At 42.9% G+C, this 18,313-nt stretch overlaps 1 protein-coding gene across 27 annotated transcripts in view; it reads right to left on the bottom strand.

Moving 5' to 3' along the window:
• NRCAM (neuronal cell adhesion molecule) overlaps positions 1–18,313 on the bottom strand; it is a 272,829-nt gene that overhangs the window by 18,442 nt on the left and 236,074 nt on the right. For 8 of the 27 annotated variants that reach the window (XR_004627115.1, XM_034666192.1, XM_034666208.1 and 5 more), the window contains 5 exons: positions 17,475–17,679; positions 15,117–15,239; positions 14,237–14,422; positions 13,163–13,198; positions 592–723 (listed from right to left, as the gene is read on the bottom strand). Coding sequence is in view for 26 of the 27 variants with exons in the window: in XM_034666192.1 (XP_034522083.1) it covers positions 592–723; positions 13,163–13,198; positions 14,237–14,422; positions 15,117–15,239; positions 17,475–17,679 (682 nt within the window). In the remaining variant the exon portion in view is untranslated. The remainder of the gene's footprint in view (positions 1–591; positions 724–13,162; positions 13,199–14,236; positions 14,423–15,116; positions 15,240–17,474; positions 17,680–18,313) is intronic. The other 19 variants (XM_034666227.1, XM_034666245.1, XM_034666281.1 and 16 more) reach the window with 3 other exon arrangements.

Genomic DNA, 18,313 nt, shown 5'->3' with positions numbered 1-18,313 from the left:
TAAGAGAATGAACATTTGTTAACATACAAAGTTCACTTTCTGTGAGCATCTTACTGAAGGAGTTAAGTCTGAAGTTTCTAAGATCTCTCCCCTACTTGGCCCATCTATGTATTAACTATATTCAAAGTTACAAATTGTTTCAGCACATCTCTTCTTTCGCAGATTTTTTTTTTTCTTGTCACTGAAGGGGAAATGGCCAGGTAAAGAAAATATAAATTCATCGGAGCCACCAAATTGAAGAAAACATTAGCCGGAGAGGAAAAGCAAAGTTCCACGTCTGGATATCAAGACTCAGTTCATGCGGTAATTCCCTAGAAGACTTCATGTACCCTCCCCCCTCTGCCTGTCGGTTTTAGGTGTGGCTCCTTTGATGGAGCCTAAGGAAACAGAGTCACTAGTATCTTCAGAGAACAGAGTGAATTTACTCCCCCAAATACCTTCTGATCCTTGACAATGCTTAGGCTCCCGTTATTAAAAAAAGGAATCAAAAATAGTTTGGACAGAGAGTCCACATGTATGACTCCCATTATTTCTTTACAGTTTAGAATAATTATGTAGCATTCTAAGGCAATTTTCATCTTTCTTTCTTACCTGGATATTTACCACCCTTGTTTCTTCTGATGAAGCAAACAATCAGCAAAATTAAGATAAGGAGAGCGACAGCACACATTAGACCGATGAACCAGCCCTGAGTCGCAATGTCCACCTGCCGGCTCGCCATTGCTGGAAAACAGATCAGTGGTGTCAGGGGGCATGGCTTAAGGGGGACAGGAGAAAGGTTGTAGTCTCTTGCAGTAAAAAGCTACCATAGTATATGAGCTTTTATACATTTTACACGTGGCCCCCAATTGAAATCTGTCAGTTATCCATCAGGAGTTACATAAAAACTTCGAAAAATCTTCATTAATTAAAAAAATTCAAATAGCGAAATCTGAACTCTAATACCATCAAATGCTAACGAATCCTGCTAAACAGTGTGTTCACAGTTATTTTAACTATATATTTTCAATAGAAACAGTCCCAGGTCAGTTTTTAAAAGTACTGTCTACAGATAAACTGTACGCTAAGTACGATAAGAACGTTAAGACCGAATTTTAAACAGAACAGAATGTATACATCTAATGGAGTATTTTTCCTTCAAAGCAACCACTTTTGGAGGCTAACGTATCAATGCAATGATGTTGCCATTTTACAAAATGTTTTGGAAATCTTCTTTTAAAAAAGAAAACTTTCCAACCAAGAAACCTGTCCACATAAGATAGCCAGCCTTATTATTTTATATAACATCTCCATTTGTACCTAAAACATTACTTAGATCTGTTATTCATCTCACTTACAAGAGTTGGTTCTAAAAGATTTTTGGAAATTTCTGAAGAATCCAATTTACCCTCAAAGTATCAATATTCGATATTCAGTATTGCTTTGGATCCATTTAAAAGACTTTGAAAGGTATCTTGATTAGTGGAATCATTCATGGAATAAATGACCAGCTTAAAGAGAAAATACTCATTCACATGTATACATAGTCTTTGTGTTCATCTATTCTGTTTGAGTCAATAAACGTGAAGCCCCTTATTCAACTAGTCCCAGTATGCAAATCTCCTACGAGAAACACAGAACAATTAGCATTTCTGGTATTATTCAAAAGTGCCAATCAAATGGGACAAAGTGCAGCATCAATGGCTATTCAGACATGCCGGTGAGGATTTGTTTAAATAAATTCATATGAAGCTTTTGTTTTTACAAAGGCTGTTATTTTTTTCTTTTGACCATAATCAAAGTTAAAGGGTTTCTTCTTTTGATTCACAAGCATGCCTATATCATGCTTTTAATTTGATCGAGTCTCTTCTGAGTGCATTTAACACGGTTGGGTTGGGTATATGTGACCTCTGGATGCAGAGACAAACATGGCTACATAGATCCCAGGTTCCGCCCTCCGTGGCCAAAATGGCACCTCGTTGCCTTATTTTCCTCCACACAAAGCAGTGGGAGAAAAATGAAATGCTTACAATCAAGCATGAAGAAGGATGTGAAGAACGTGTGCATGTGCGTGTGAGAAATAACATGAGAAGTGGAAATACATCATCTGGATTATAAATCAAACGCCAGTAGCCTTTCTCAAGGGCCATTGGCGCCTCGTTGGTTCGAGGGGTTTTGAGTTGTATCATAACTAGATACAACCGAGGCAGGAGTGTGGGCAGTGCTTCCTGCATACACACACCGTGATCATGACAACGATGATGGAAGTGAAGACAGGGATAATGAGAGCTATCATCCTGAAACTCCTGCCATGTGCCGGGCACTGTGCTGAGGGCAACACCTGATTTAATCTTCACAGCAATGCTTTGAGGTGGGCGGGAGGAACAAACCCTTGCCCTGGGAACGGAAAGAACTTGACCGACGGCTGGAGTCGGACTGAGTCTGTCCGACTCCCAAGATACTAGCCATTATGCTCTACCGTTCTCATGCATTCTGGAAAACCAGCCCAGACATCAGATCTGCAGAAGTCTTTGCGAAAAATACGAGGCTACAGGGACTTTCCATTCTGAGACAGGCCAAAAGACTTTAAAAGTCCACCATGACATGCTCCGTGGCAATACTTTTTTTGGTTTGTTTTTCAAATTTGTACATGGTCTTTGATTGTGTGCTTTTTCGCCAAAACTGAGCCAAAACCATCTGGTGTCAGCCCACTGAGCATCCGACTGAGGTTGAGGAATCCTTGTTTTTAGTATGCTAATCATTCACAGTCTTGTTGCAGGAGTAGCTGCATCTACATTTTCCACCCAACTACTGCAACCAATGAGGGCAAAACGCAATAAGATACTCAAATGCTAGCACAGACATGGACTCATAAGGATGGTGGTGGCCAAAGCTGAATGGCCTGCGGGCAGCTTGCTACGTGCAACTGTGCAAACGGTGGACATGTTTCTTTGACAGGTGATAAAGGAACATCCATTGATTTTGAATTTCTACCTCTATGTCTAAAGAAAAAAAGCATCAAATATTTTCCCACCCCGCTATTTAAGATTAGGCAGACACAGTGTGTTAACCGATGCATGAGTGTGCACACTCGCAGAGGCACGCACGAATGCACCAGAAGTTGGTATAAAACAAAAATTATGTAAGTGAAAAATAACTTCTCTTGACTTCTCATCCTTCGAAGAAGGGATCTAAAGCCTGGAATGACTATGAGAGGCTTCAACTCTTCCCAAGACACTCTAAAATCATCTTAACTCCAGATGCACCTACAAACCCAAGTCATGGCCACCATTGTGCATCACACACACTCACGTATGCACATATGCACGCACGCGCACACACACACTGAAGCCTGTGGGGCTTTTTCTTCTTGAATCTGGGTTTCAATGGGCAGGTACTTGTAGGATTGAGTAGGGAAATTAAAGAGGATTTTCACCTTATTTAAACCTTTACAATAAAATTACGATCATGTGTTTCTTGAGTAATCCATAAAGCAATAAATTAAATGAATAAATATAAAAAATATGAAAAAAGAAAATAAGCCAGAGGACTAAAATTTGCTCTGTTCCCTAGAAGTCAGTTTTAACAAGTGTCCTGTCAGCACATTGCTTGCTGCCTTCTGGCTGACCTGTGCTTTGTGGTCGTAGGTCTCTAGGAAATGCTCTTGAATGCTTAGAATAACAGAGTAACGTGGAAGGGACAGAGTGAATAAATGGCTACTTATGAAGAATCCATTAAGTCTAAAAATGTCCTGTTGAATTAAAATAGTTAGAAATGTGGAGAAAGTTTCCTGGGCCAAAGTCTGGAGACAGTATTGAGTTAACACTATTTGCTCCTGGAAGTCATATGTTAACTAAGGCTTTAATCAAGAAGTACACTTTTCCATAGTTACATTTATATGTCAGAGGGGACCATAACTGGTTGTGGCCTTGTCCTACCTTGCCATTGCTGGCACCTAAGAACGGCCCACCCATCATGACGGCTCATCTTGAACGAGCTCCCAGCTGCAGCTGGCATTGTAGGTAGAATAACACCAGAGAAAATACATTTCTCTAAAGGGTTTGCCTTGTGTCCCATAAAAGGACAAAAAAATGCCATGTTTTGTGTCGTGGATGGGATCTGATTCGAGCTACAGCTGCTAGGGACTACAGTACGCACCAAGTGCCAAACATAGTGGTCCCTCCAGCCTGTTTCCCTTGGGGAGTGGGCTCTGTGGCCCCTGGCGGGGGCAGGGGGACATCATGGGAGCCTCTCCTCCAGCGCTGGAAGGCTCTCTCACATTCGCCCGGTGACACACCACTGATCTGACGCCTAAGTGGGGATGAGCCCTGCCCACCTCAGAGGACTGCTGGATGGACTGGACGAGAGGAACCACTGGACACCAGTCGCCCGGCAGAGATTCGAGCTGATGAAATGCTAGCACCGTGACCCTGGTTAGCCTTCTAGCTACCAGCGGACAGCACGTCTCCCTGAGCTGTCCGCACTGTGAAATTAAAAGCCATCGCTAACAAAAAGCACCCTGTAACCTAACTGCGAGCTGATACTCCTCTTCTCAGACTAACGCAGTGCTTTCCTAGAGCTCTGTCCACACGTGCTTGTGAAAACACAAGGGACAAAATTACAGAAACGTGGTTTTCTCTTGAAACATAATGATTTTTGCTCATGAATAGAAATGTAGTCTGGTACATTACTGAATATTACCTTTGATTTCTTGCTTTAAAACCGCTCGTGATTGTAGATCTTATATGTGATGCAGGACTTTAAATGACTTTGAAAATCATAACGCTTGTGTCATGAAAGACACACAAAATGCATTTTGCCTACGGGTTCTATAGCAAATGCAGCATCTTCTCGAGAATGCATGAAGCGAGGAACAGCGAGAACATGGACGGATCAATCACAAAGGGAGCCTGTGCCACACAGCCCTTCTTTAATTTAGGTGAGAGATTATTCTCCATCTTGTGAGTTAGTATGAATATTCTTGCATCTTACGTGAAAAATTATCTTTGTTTTAGAAACTTCACTTGTCACAGATTATGATACCATTCAAAGAACGAAAATTATGCAGGCAGTCAAATTTGGTATGGTCACAATGGGATACATGATTTGAATGATTTCTCATTCTATTCAAGTATAATAATCTTTACGTCAGCGGTCTAACCAGACTACACGGTTCTGCTCGATTATAGTCCCTTGTGACATAAAAAATCGTGACTTTATCAAGGAGTCATTTTAGCCTCCAAAGCACTTCGAAAATTCCATCCAAACTCCAAGGGAACGCTTACAAGTGTAAAGGATGTGAAAAAATTGAATTATCTAAATAATGTAAGTTAAGAATTGTTTTATGTCTGTTTTTGTAATGACTTTTGTCTATGCTGTGATTAGAAGGTGATCTGTCCAATTCTGTAATTCATTTGCTATAAAGAGCCAAAGACAGTTAAAAACCCCAAGTCCCAACCCACCTGGGCCCCACATAAAGACATTCATAGCCCTATCCATTATCTAGCACCACTAGGCCCCTGCCTCCAAGGGGGTCTATCTCAAACACAACCTCTCAACTCACAAAACAGGAGTCCCCCTCAGCACCAACTCAAACTTTCTATGCTCCTGGCATTAGACATCTTCACTCAAAGAAGCTCCGAGGACCATTTACAATTTCTTTCCTCCATTCTTCTTTGTCTATGGGAATTTTGCAAAAACAACAAGTTTGAATATTTTGAGGAATTGGAAGTCACTTAACACTTCAAGAAAGGAAAATTCTTTATACGCTAAAGACAAAATCTAGACTGCTTAAATTTATCATTTCAGACGATTATAAATCAGTCATGCCAAATAAATCAATGGAGATGAAAAACCACATGAAAATGTCCTCAGGGAAAAACTGACTGGATATAAAGATTGCATATTCATTGTAGACATTCCCATTGTAGCAAATCTTCTTTTTAAGACAAAGGAATCTTCTTTATCTGTACTTTGCCTTATGAAATTATTGTTTTGCTAACCACGTTTATCAAAAGAATTGTTATACACTAAATAGTTTAAGTGAACCTATGGAAAGAATTGTTTTTTGAGGCTCACAAGATGAAACTTTTGGTAAACTTAAATGCTTTCATTTTTTTGAAGATCTTATTTATTCGGCAGAGAGTACGAGCAGGAGGAGAGGCAGAGGGATAAGGAGAAGCAAGTTCCCGAAGAGCAGGGAGCCCAATGCTGGATGTAGTCTCAGGACCCTGAGATCATGACCCAAGCGAAGGTAGATGCTTAACCAACTGAGCCACCCAGGCACCCGACTAAAATGCTTTCAAATTGATCCAAGTTATAGATTCAACCTTTCCCGAGTATTCATTTTCCTAAAGGAACAGTTACTTCTAAAAATATTTATTTGCATGATACAGGCCTGAACAGAAAGTTGGACAACATTCAACATGTTGTCACATTCATTGGCCACCTAGTTTATGACGTGCAGAGCACGCTGCACAGGGCAGGGGCCACGGGTTTTACTCAACCCTGAAAAATTAAAGCTGCCCCGCCACCTGCTGGTCGGGGCCGGGATATACATTGGTGCCTGACGGGAATATATTAAACATTGAAACATAACCGAGGCTCCCTCCAAGTGTTAATGTTCTTCAATTTCTGATACAATTCTTTTGGATAGTACTGGCAAAATGACTAGTTAATTTAATTTTTGCTACTTCAAAGGCCAATTTGAACAGACTTTTCTTCCTTCCTACTTGTACTTACAAATATAATTTTTGTTACCTTCCTCTTGTTTACATGTTGTGGGTATAGAACAGTTCTAAGTTACATGATGTGAAAATAACATATGCAAGGGAACATATTATGTCCCTTGTTTTTAGTAACAGGAACAAAAGAGACTCCTAGCGATGTATAAAATATATAGTTTGATGGTTCAGTTCACCAGAATTTTTTTTAGATAAATAGGATTCATTTAATTGAATCGAGTTATTTTTCAGAATGACCCACAGTAAATCCTTAAAAATGTTCTTACTCTCTTAAAATGCATCCCCCAAATTAACAACCGGGCAATGAAATTGCTTCTTACTGTCAGCTACATCATATTCAAGATAAAAGTTCACATGCTCTGGCCGGACTCCCAGCTGATGCTGGCCCTGGTCTCCGCAGCTGTGGCAGTAAGTTTCCTGATCCCGGGGTTTACGGCTTAAGATAAATACACGACAGAAGAATAAAACAAACAAGCAATCAATCTGCAGCGTCCAACACACAAATATAAACTAAGATGAAGTCCTCTGAGATTGTGCAAATAAAATGGAATCAGATTTATTGCTGAAATTTAGGGTTCACTCGGATTTCACTTCCATGACAGAAAGGGTTTTCATTTATAAAAGCAGAATAATGAATAATCAGGAATAATGATGTACAATATTCAGATTGATGAGTTCTGTTATATTGGTCCTGAATGACGTAAACTGTCGTCCATTAGATAGAGTCCCAGGAAACCTCAGTCCTCACTTACTGATGTGGGATGGGGTGGGGGTTGCTAAGCAATGCTGGGGGCAGAGGTAACAGAATCTTACTGCAAGGTAAACCCCAATACTAGGAGGCTGCTTCTCGGTTCTATTTACCAGCTCAGTGTGGGTCTTTAAAGACTCTGTGTTATGCCTTTAGAACAGTGCCTTCTGACCTTTTTGAGTCACAAACTTCTCTAAGAGCCTGCCCATGGGGAGTTCGGGGACCCCAGGTGAGGACACCTGCTTTAGAGACTGTTGATTGCATAGAACACACTGGGAGAGAAGCTGCAATAAGAACTGTCAAAGTTTATCAGAACTTTGAAAAGAAGAAATCAAAGAAGTAAGAAGTAAGAAGTAAGAAGTAAGAAGTGTTTTACTTGACACACCCCAGAGAGTCAGACGATCTTTACCTAAGTGTTAATTACATGTCACATTCTGGAAAATCGTAGTACAACCTAAATGGCTTCTTATAACAGCAAATTATGAACATGCTATGACAGTCAATGTCTACTACTAAGTAAAGGTGACATCTACAGCCATGAATGGGTATTATTTGGCTATCTGAGGCTGACATTCTCTCAGCCTTCTCACAATGGCCTAAACTAAAAATGACATATTTACAGGTATATTAACTCGGGTAGTCACAAAAATAAGATCAGTGTATTACCCCAGAGAAAATGTCCTAGGATAGTAAATCGGAAAGTGTCCAAGGGCTGACTTAGATTCTGAAATTAAATTTCCAATTATGTTATAGAACTTGGAAGCTAAAGGCCTCTCCTGAAATTAACTCAATGAAAGAGCATTTCTTAGGATCAGAAAGAGAGGTACAGACAGTCCCCAACTTAATGATGGTTTGACTTTGGATTTTTTGACTTTACAATGGAGTGAAAGCTGTAAGCGTTCAGAAACCACACTTTGAATTTGATCTTTTCTGGGGCAAATGGTTTGTGGTACGATACTCTCATGATGCTGGGCAGGGGAGCCAGCCGCAGCTCCCCCTCAGCCACGGGATCATAAGGGTGAACAACCTACACACTCACAACCATCCTGTCCCCACACAGCCATTCTGCTTGCACTTTCAGTACAGTATTCAGTAAATTACATGAGACAATTAACACTTCCGTATCACATAGGCTAAAGCAGGTGTTCTGAGCCCATGTCAGGTAGGCTAGGCCAAGCCAGTTTAGGCAAGTTAGGTGCTTTGAATGCATTTATGACTTAAAATATTTTTGACTTATGATGGATTTATGGGAATGTAACCCCATCATAGGTTGAGTAAGTTCTGGGCACCTGGGTGGCTCAGTCAGTTGAGCGTCTGCCTTGAACTTGGGTCATGATCCCAGGGTCCTGGGTCCTGCTTTTCCCTCTCATTTTGCCTACCCCCCTAGCTTGTGCGCTCATTCTCTCTCTCTTTCTCAAATAAATACATAAAATCTTAAAAAAAATAAGTTGAGTAAGTTCTGTATATTGAAGAAATGAAATAATGCACTTGATCTCTGAGATATAATTCACCATCCTATGTGTACAATGCACCCCTCTGTGCTAAGGGTGGGAAACAGCAGAGAGCAAAACCAATTACGAAATTATGTGGACCTATTTGATTTTATCACCTGAGATTTTCCTCTTAAAGGAATAGATAATTAAAGGAATATGATCAATCAACAGAGGCAGTAAATATGAAACACATATGCACAACATCAGCAGTACAGATCCCAAGCAAAACATTAATTTTCTTTAAGAAATTTTGGAATCACAGAACTGAGGAACGTAGTCTTGGTGTATTGATGGGAGGTGTCAAGGCAGAAACGCAGTGAAATCCTTCCAACAGAAGAGCATGCAGCTCATTCTTAAAGACAGCCAGAGAAGATATCGTACTTTCATCACAGAGAATTCTAAGGTTCTTTGCTTAACCCTCCACTCATCTACTTTCCAGGCGTGCCAGCCAAGGGACTGCGAATGCCATTTCTCGTTGGGGCTTTCTGCAAAGCCTGCCTCTTGTCTCTCTCCCTACCCTCAGTCTTTGTAGATCCCGCCAGTGTAGCCACCTACGTTTTAGTTTCCTGCACTACGTAGGTGATCCTGTCACTCCCCGTTTGAAACGTGGCTGGCTCACCTCCGCCCACAGGTAAACACCCTTTCCTTAGCAAGACATTGTGGTCATTAAGGATCATTCACGTCTGGCCTCATCTACCTCTTCAGTCACGTCTCTGGGTAAAACTGAAACATCCTGGGGATTTTCAAAGCCCATGCCTTTGCTTATGCCTCCTACCAAGAATTTATGCACCCCCATCCCCTGACTCATCTGTCCAAATTTATTTGTCTTTCAAGGCCTCGTTCAATATTACTATTTTTGTGAAATTTTTCCTGATTCTTTTGGGCAAAATAAATGGTTCACTCCTCTATGCTCAGATAAAATAGTGTGCAAATGACTAGTTGAGCATCTATTTTTACTTTTTCTTTAAAAAAATAAGATTATTTATGTATTTGAGAGAGAGCGAGACAGTGTGAATGGGGGGAGGGGCAGAGCAAGAGAACCTTCTTGCAGACTCCCCACTGAGGTGCAGAGCCTGACACGGGGCTTGATCTCACAACCCATGAGATCTCGACTTGAGCCGAAACCAAGACTTGTTCGCTCAACCAACTGAGGCACCCAGGTGCCCGTTTTTACTCTTTTTTTAATGTGTTGGTCTCACCTGCCACATTCTTAGCATATCAAAGGCAAGGTGTGTCTAACCATCCTGGGACACAGTGCCTTAAAAAAAGCTGGTGCATTTTATGCGGCAGATAGATGTTAGCTATTGAACTGACTGAACTTTTTATATAGTCATTTTGTAGTTGTTGTTCGGGCCAAATTTTAAACCTAATTTTTGTTTACATATTCTTTAGCTTCTCCTTGTTTCTTGACCTCCTTGGTAGTGGTGGGACCAACTCTGGTGTAATTCTACAGTGAAGAAGAGTCTGACCACAGACAGGATTCGCCACCAGCTCCCTGGTGCCCCGCTCTGCTCCGTCCTCACTGGCTGACCACAGTCTACTGCTAATTACGTCAAGAATCACGTTCAGTTCCTGACCGGTCAGTCTCTCCCTATTTCTGTACTCCAACCAGTCGCCTCACAGTAGTGTTCTGATGACTGGTCCCAAGGATGAGAAAGTAAAAGGCTATGGGCAAAGCAGGGTCCATCCATCAATAACACGGGCCCAGAACGCAAATCCGTTAGCTATATGTTTTCGGATCATTTCTGTAGATGCCTTCGCAGGTTAATTTTCTAGAATCCCAGACCCCAAAACTATTTAAAGAGACACAGAAATTGAACAGATGCAGCTGAACAACTATGACTGCTACACAGATACTGAAGGCTTTACCCAAGCGAGGACACAGCTCCAAACAAGGGCGTCCTAAAGATCTCAGGAGTGTGTCCGTGCCCACCGGAGGCGTGGGAAGGGAAGGGGTGGCTATGGCGCAGGGCAGCCAGATGGACTGTCCTGGGTTCTATTTAGCGGTTTAAATGCTCCTTTTGCAATTGCATGTTTGTTAGTTGGGTTTCATGAACATCTAAAATCTGTAAGAAAATTTTTAAAAAATGTAAACTCAGCTGCATCTCTTTCCCCCCTCGATCAGAGGTGAACTGAAGCCCCCAGAGGCTGAAGCACCCAGAGCTGAGGATATCACACGTGCTTTCTCTCAGCGAGCCATTTCTGATTTTTTCCCCCTCGTTGAGAGAAAAAGCGAAAACCCATAAAAATTTGAAAATTTCGGAGTATCGTAGGGAACTTTCCTTTTTCTCCTCTCTCAGAGAGTATCTAAACTGTACGGAGAAGAAAAATAAAGAGAATAGAATTCATTCTTAGATTGAAAAAAAGAGATCTTTTTAAGGAAAGAAAACCCAGGATAACAAATGATTTCTTGAGCGGTTTAAGTCTTCAGGCATTTGCCCTCACTTTATGCAAGCATTGTTCAACGGCCAGGGCACCATTAACAATGTAGAAAAAATAAAGTTAGGGTTAGATTTTTGAAAACCGCTTAAACCCTGTTTCTTATCTGAGATCCACCCGATTTCAACGTCAGGGGCTTCGTGAACCTTCTGACAGCCCACTTCTGCTTGTCTCTATCATCGTAAGCAACTCACAATTCAATTTAGTAACATTAAATGGCAGAACCGAAACTATTTTAATAAGGATTTCTCTTAATTGGTTTTAATTCATTAACATCAGTGGGTAACTTTGTTCCAGTGAATGCATGCCGTCTTCCAACGTGGCAAGTCAGTGGGAAACCCGGGCTCCCTCACAGACAGCCCTCTTATAGCACCACTGACTCAGCTACTGACTCCAGGCAGAGCCGCAGGGACGCGTCCACTGCGTCCGGAAGGAGGCCAGGCTTTCTCTGGAATGCTTCAGTGAAAGGTTACCAGGGGAACCTAGCAGGGAATTATTGTAACACAACCAAGGACCTTAATTGATATCTAATTAAGCCAGGCAAGGCGCAGACACGTAAAGGGGAGGCTTATATCTTTCTACAATACTGTGGAAATTTTGAATTTTCGCAGCCTCGTTCTTTCAAGTCTAAAAGCACACAGATGACGGTATTAAGATTACTGAACGTGGCTATCATTCTGATTCAGTTACTTCAAAATCTATCTGATCTACAGCTTATCATTCACCAAGGCTATGCATAGAAGCAGATTTCTAAAAAAAAAAAAAAAAAAAGAAGAAGAAGATCTGAATCAGGCCTGCGCGCACACATCTGAGTAATTTTAGGCAAGGCACTTCTTTCTCATGGTCTTCTTCATTCCTATTTGTTCTCAAGCCTGTCAAAGTCCAAGACCACCCCTGGCCAGGGGGACTCCACAGGAAAAGAGTGCCCTGTGGCTGGGACTCCCAGCCCTTGTAAAAGCTAACAGATCGACCACTAGCCAAGGGCCAAAGCCCGAGGAGGCTCTTCGGGACGCCTCAGGGGGAAGACCTATCCCAGGGGATTCAAGCACTGCTCTCCCAACACACCTTTCTCACCCAGAGAACTGAGAGGAACAAAGGAGAGCAGAAGCATTCCACTATCCCTCAGGGGGAAGAGGCGGGGGGCAGGCGCAGTGTGGTGAAGACAGGATGGAACCACACAGCTGGGGAGAGCATGTGGGCTGACAGGAAGACCTGCTCGGAGGGATCCTGGTGGGGCGACTGCGGGTCCTGGGCCAGTCAGAGGGCATCACTAAGCCGAAACTCTGAATGGACGGTGTGGTGTCGTGCCAGCAAAGAGGACACTTGTGTCTACAAGGAGTGGGGCTCAATCAGATGAGAACGGAGAGCTCAGCTGATCCGAGCTCTTACAGGCTGTTCGCAGCACAGGACGAATATTTCTGAACCCTGAGCATGGGGTGTGGCCACAGAGAGGATCTGGGACAACCCACCATGTGGGTTCCGTCTGATCCAGCCCCCATCCCATCATTAAAAGCGAAGATAAGGGTTTGGATCACGGATGGGTCTTGTGAAGAAGGGTTAGAAGAATTCAGCGTGTGGCTTTCGACTTGTGGAAAAGACTGGACATGAATTTTAAAGCCAAGATCTTCCAAGATCTTCTCTGTTTGGTGTTTCAAAGCTCATTTTATATCTTTTTTTTTTTTTAACCCATGCTGCACTTCGCCATGTTTAACATTGCAAATTTCAAACATGTATAAAGTCATGCAGATGAATGATTTTACCTTTGCCTGCACCTACATCGGGTGGAGGAATACCAGCTTTAATGAAGGGAAACAGAAATAGGACACTATATAGTTAGATGTAACACACCCATGAACATGTAAAGCGATATAAAAACACTTATTAAAATGCCAAAGCATGCAAGAAGAATGAAGTGTCCCACATCAGGTACAGGGGACAGAGATATGCTGGTGTCCCCAGGCATACCCAGCAATCAAATCCACACATTCCTTAAGGTGCATTATTCATAGTCCCCTCTTATGGAACAAGGCTTAAGGTATTTCACAAACCAATTTTGGGGGGAGAAAAGTCAATTCCTCATGCTAGGGAAGATACATAAATAACCCTCAAGCAATTCTACAATTTAATGACATGCAAAATCAGAAAATCTTTAATAAAATTTTTTGATACTTTCATCGAATTGAAATTTTTTCAAAATAATTTTTTTAAAGCCGCAAAGGAAGTATTAACTCTTTTTCTTGAAACTCTAATGGGACTGTTTTGCTTTCTCTGTACCAGACGGCATACCAAAATACAAAGTCCCGTGCTCAAATGCAAAATAAACTCACTATTTCATAACCGTTTCATAGTCCTTGCTAGAAATTCTCAACCAGAATGTGGCCTAGCGAACTATCTTCTGGTGACTCAAGACCAGAACTAGAATTACATCTATTTACTTGCATACGGATGCGTGTGGCGGTGTGCACATACATATGTGTATTACATGTATGTGTGTGTATGTGTGTGTACGTATGCGTGTGAAGTTGTGACAGGAAAACCCATTGCCTTGAACTTTGAGTTCCTGTGTGGCAAAATGCTGTAACTTCCCACTCTCATCTCAACATTTTAAAGTCAGTTTACAAATTTCACACAGACTCGGAAAACAAATAACCAATAGTTATTCTCACATGAATTGAATAATTGACTTTATAGATGTCCGGATGGGAAATTACAAACAAGTGTTCGCATTAGTTGGGAAGATGGAGCCTCCGTGGGGAGAAGGAAAGAGAAGGCACACGCTCAGGTGAAAGACTTTGGTCTCGCGACACTTAGAGTTACGTGAATTTTATACATACCCATCTTACCTTCATCCACAGTTGTCACCGCCTCCTCCGTTATTTGACTTCCGGATCCTGCCGCTGTCTGTGCATAGAAATAAAACTTATACCGCGTGCTGAAATTTAAATTCTTTAAAGTCCAGCGCGTCTTGTTGGCAGGAATTTTCAGATCCACCAGTGGGCCTAATTCGTGGGTGCTGTTAACTGGCAATAAAAAATAACAGAGATGAGCATTCCCCATTAATTGCTATAGGAATACTATTATAAATAAAAATGTCAAGCAAAAATGACACACTTGGATTACATTCCCTTTGTAATCCTCTTCACTCTTTGCCTGACGTAACTGTCGTTCGCTGTTTACAACTCCTATACTATCGCAAAAGGGGGGGAAATACGTTCTCCACCGGCTTAGAAGCCAGGGGAATTTTATGGCTGAATTCCAGTAGCATTTCTTTTCTCTGTTTTTGCAGGTGGTGTCATGTAACCCCAAACTTCGTCCTCAGAGGTCTTGTGCCAAAGGAACCCCTCTTTTTCTATGTTTCTTTTCCTTTCCTTTCCTTTTTCCTTCCCTTCTCTCCCCTCTCTTCCCCTCCTCTCTCCTTTTCCTTTTTTCTTACCATTTTCTGGTTACAGATAACTCACCCCTACCTAATCTAACAATAGCATCCACCCCACACTCAAAGGTCTGTTGGATTCTACAGAGTGCTTGATTTTCAATAGCATATATGTCTTTAGAAGGTCTGATGTGAAGTTCCTTCTGGAACACCTCTGGAAGGTATACAGAGATATTCTACAGCGCTAAAGAAATAACCAGTTTGTATTTTAAGAAAACAGCTGAGTTTTTTCCTTTTGAAACCATACCCACCCCCCACCCCCTTGCCTTCTCCCAATAACTCACTTGGCTGATATTTTAAGGTGTACTCAGTCAAAATGCCATTCGGGCGGCTTGGTGGGTCCCATTCCAGAGTGAGGGAATCTAGTGTCGGGTTAACAATCTTCAAAGAGGACGGAGCACTGGGCACTTAGAGTGAGAGAACACAGAGTCAAAAAAAGTTTTTGGATGTTTCCAAAATGGATTCAGGTGACATACTGTACCATGTCCACACCAATCACCAAGGTTTTCTGTAACTCACTCTTGCTCCCGATTCAGCCAAAAATACACTGCCAGAAATCCGTGACAAGAACCTGTTCAGCTGTTCTCTTCCTCTTTTTTTTCTCATCATTTCCATTTAGACTCATTAAAGCCATCTTCCAAAATACATAAAAACGTTGCCTTTAGATGGATCCAAACCAATATTTTTAAAGGAGATGGTACTTGTGTCGTGAATGGTGTCTTAATAAAAGCAAACTGATGACTAAGTGAAACTATTCTAACCAGACCTTTGAGTAGACGCAGCTGTGTTCTGGGCTATTAAGAACTGTTTTCTCCAACAAACCAGGTGTCTCCAAACACCCAGAACACCCTGCCTGCTGGGCTCTGGGCATGAGCCAGCCTGCCCAGGTGCAGAATGGTTCTTATCGGAGAGCTGACAGATGCCCAGATTCTCGCGGCGATGGACAAAAGCCGCGGTGCTGGCGGACCCCTCCTCCCCCTGCTCTGGGGACAGCCTGCAGGGTGTCACGTTCTCTATGGCAGAAGCTGGCAAATGACCAGAGGACACATGCCTGGTCTTCTTTTATTCACTTCCTCATGGGGATGATGGATGGAGGCAGCTCTCCCTCCCGGTCGCTAGCACCTCTACACACCCACCGTATTCCCGAGACCCACTAATGGCACCCCTGTCTCTCCCATCACTCTAGCCAGAAACCAAGGAGTCAACCCGACTTTCTCCCTCTGCCTCGTTTCCTCCATCTCCGGGGACACTACATCCTGTCAGTGCTACCTCGTACATCCATTCCCTACTCTCCTCTCTACCTCTGCCCCACTTCAGGCCCTCAGCGGCCTTTGCCTGGGCCTAGAAGAGTCCTGGCACATAGTTCTCAGCTTCCCCGAGCCACTCCTCTCAGAATCGGATGATAGCCAAAAACTGCCTCCAGAGAAGTAAACACATATTTGCGTTAAATGTAGGGGGTTCATGGAGCTCCTTACACCCATTCATTGACACCCCCCCCCCGGAAACTCCAGTCTTCCGGTTAAGAGCCTCTGGCTTACAGGTTAATATCCGTAGCACGTAAGACCATCCAAGGTATGGGCCCTCCCTCGCTCACCTTCCTCTCTTTCCTCACCATTCCTGGCTACACAACTGATAGCTCCTTGAAGAAGCCATGCTGCTTCATACCATCGTGTCTGTGGACATACCACTTCCTCTCTTCTTTATCCTTTAATTCGCGGGTCATCTCTACTCTGACACCTTCCCCGAACCATCTCAAGGAGCAGTGAGGTCTCACTAGTGAAAGCCTCGAGAGGAAGAAGGCTTCAGCCTCTGAAGCAGCAATGGACCGAGGACAAGCAATTGTCATAGGAGGGGAGCTGAGACACAGGAAGACCCTCAGAGGATGCTGGTCAGGTGCCAACATCATGAACCCTTCAAAGGAGCCAGGACCTGGTTTGTCTGCGAACTACTTGTATCAAAAAGACCTAAGGAATCCACAGAAGTGATTTGCCTCATTTTTAATACGGGCTTGGAGCAAAATTCAAATGCGTGAATCCTTATCTTCCTTACTCTACTGTCCCTCTCTCCCTCATCTACTAGGCTCCCATGTCTCTGTGCCCAAACTCCTCCTGCCCCACCCCTGCACTGATGGATATTGGATCCTCCCTCCCCCTCCCCTTGCAATGGCCCCTTCTGGCAATGCTTTTCCTTCTCTTTCCAACCCATTTTGTCAAGACCTCCAACCTTCTAACTCAGTTCAACTTCAGCAGAAACGATAAAGGTGCACCAGGAAAGAAGTCAACTACGACTGACAGGATTATTTTTCTTCCCAGGTGTTTTTCTTAGGTTATCACATTAGTGCTCATGCTTTTCCAAGGAAGGAACCAAGGCTTAGAGAAGTTACATAACTCCCTTCGGGCAGAAAGTTAATGACGCAAATAAACATCAACTTAGCAAGGTTTCTGACAGTGTGACGAAGTGTGGAGAAAAACTTCAGTCAGGAGAGGGGGTTTGGGGCAGCATTTTGCATTGTGAAGCCTCCCACATACCCTCGGGCCACATATGAGCTGACACTACGCCAGCTTTGTGGGGCCCCTTCTGTCCTGCAAAGCCTCTCAGGACGAGCCATATGCTCTAGGATCTCAGTCACGTCCGCCTCCTACCTCCTTCTGGAGTGTTAAAGACTCTGTCGGGGCTGGCCGGGCCCTCCCCTTTCCCGTTGACCACGCGGACGTTCAGCGTGTAGTGGCTGAAGGGCTCCAGCCCAGGCAGCATGCCGTGAGTCTTGCTGCCCTGGAAAGTGAGGATCTTTTTCTCAAGGTGGCGTCTGTTTCTCTTAGATGAGCTCTGTGCCTTCCAGTAGTAAATCTGAAAGAGCACGGGCAAAAGTCAGGGACGAGTCAGGGAGCAAACGAGATTCCTCCTGCTCATGAGATTCAAGTCTTATGGCTGCGTCCTAGGAAATGTCCGTGGTGCATTTTAGAAGAAGATTCTTGGCAAAACTGAGAGATATTGATTATGAGGCAAGACAGCAGAAACCCAAACATAATGAGGGAAAAGGAATTGAGAATATGTGATGCAGCTGGGCTATAGACTACTGGTTTGGAGAAGTGTGAGGGAAAGAAACGAACAGCGTGACACCCACACAGACCTCTCTAGAACATAATGGAATGGAAGATGATGGAAGGATTGAAGCATCTTACTTGTATAAAATATTCTAAAACCAAAAATTGCTGCCCAGTATTTACATACTTCTCCAGAGCTAATACAATGTCATGGGCAATATATCATTTAATTTAAGCCTAAAAGCCACAGTGAAGTTTTTATTATTATTCCCTTTGCACAGATGAACCCCAGACCGCCGAGTGGCTTGTCCTCGGCCACTGGGCAAGCAAAAGCCACAGAGGGTCCTCCACTCCAAGTGTAGGGCTTTCTCACTAACCCAAACTGTATCACTTCGTTAAAAATACTTTTTTTTTTTTTTTTTTGGTATTAAATGGCA

This window comes from Ailuropoda melanoleuca, chromosome 1 (genome assembly GCF_002007445.2).
Source record: "Ailuropoda melanoleuca isolate Jingjing chromosome 1, ASM200744v2, whole genome shotgun sequence".
Classification (NCBI taxonomy): Eukaryota; Metazoa; Chordata; class Mammalia; order Carnivora; family Ursidae; genus Ailuropoda; species Ailuropoda melanoleuca.
Note: the sequence above shows the minus strand (reverse complement) of the source record. Positions and strands in the feature narration are given on the sequence as shown.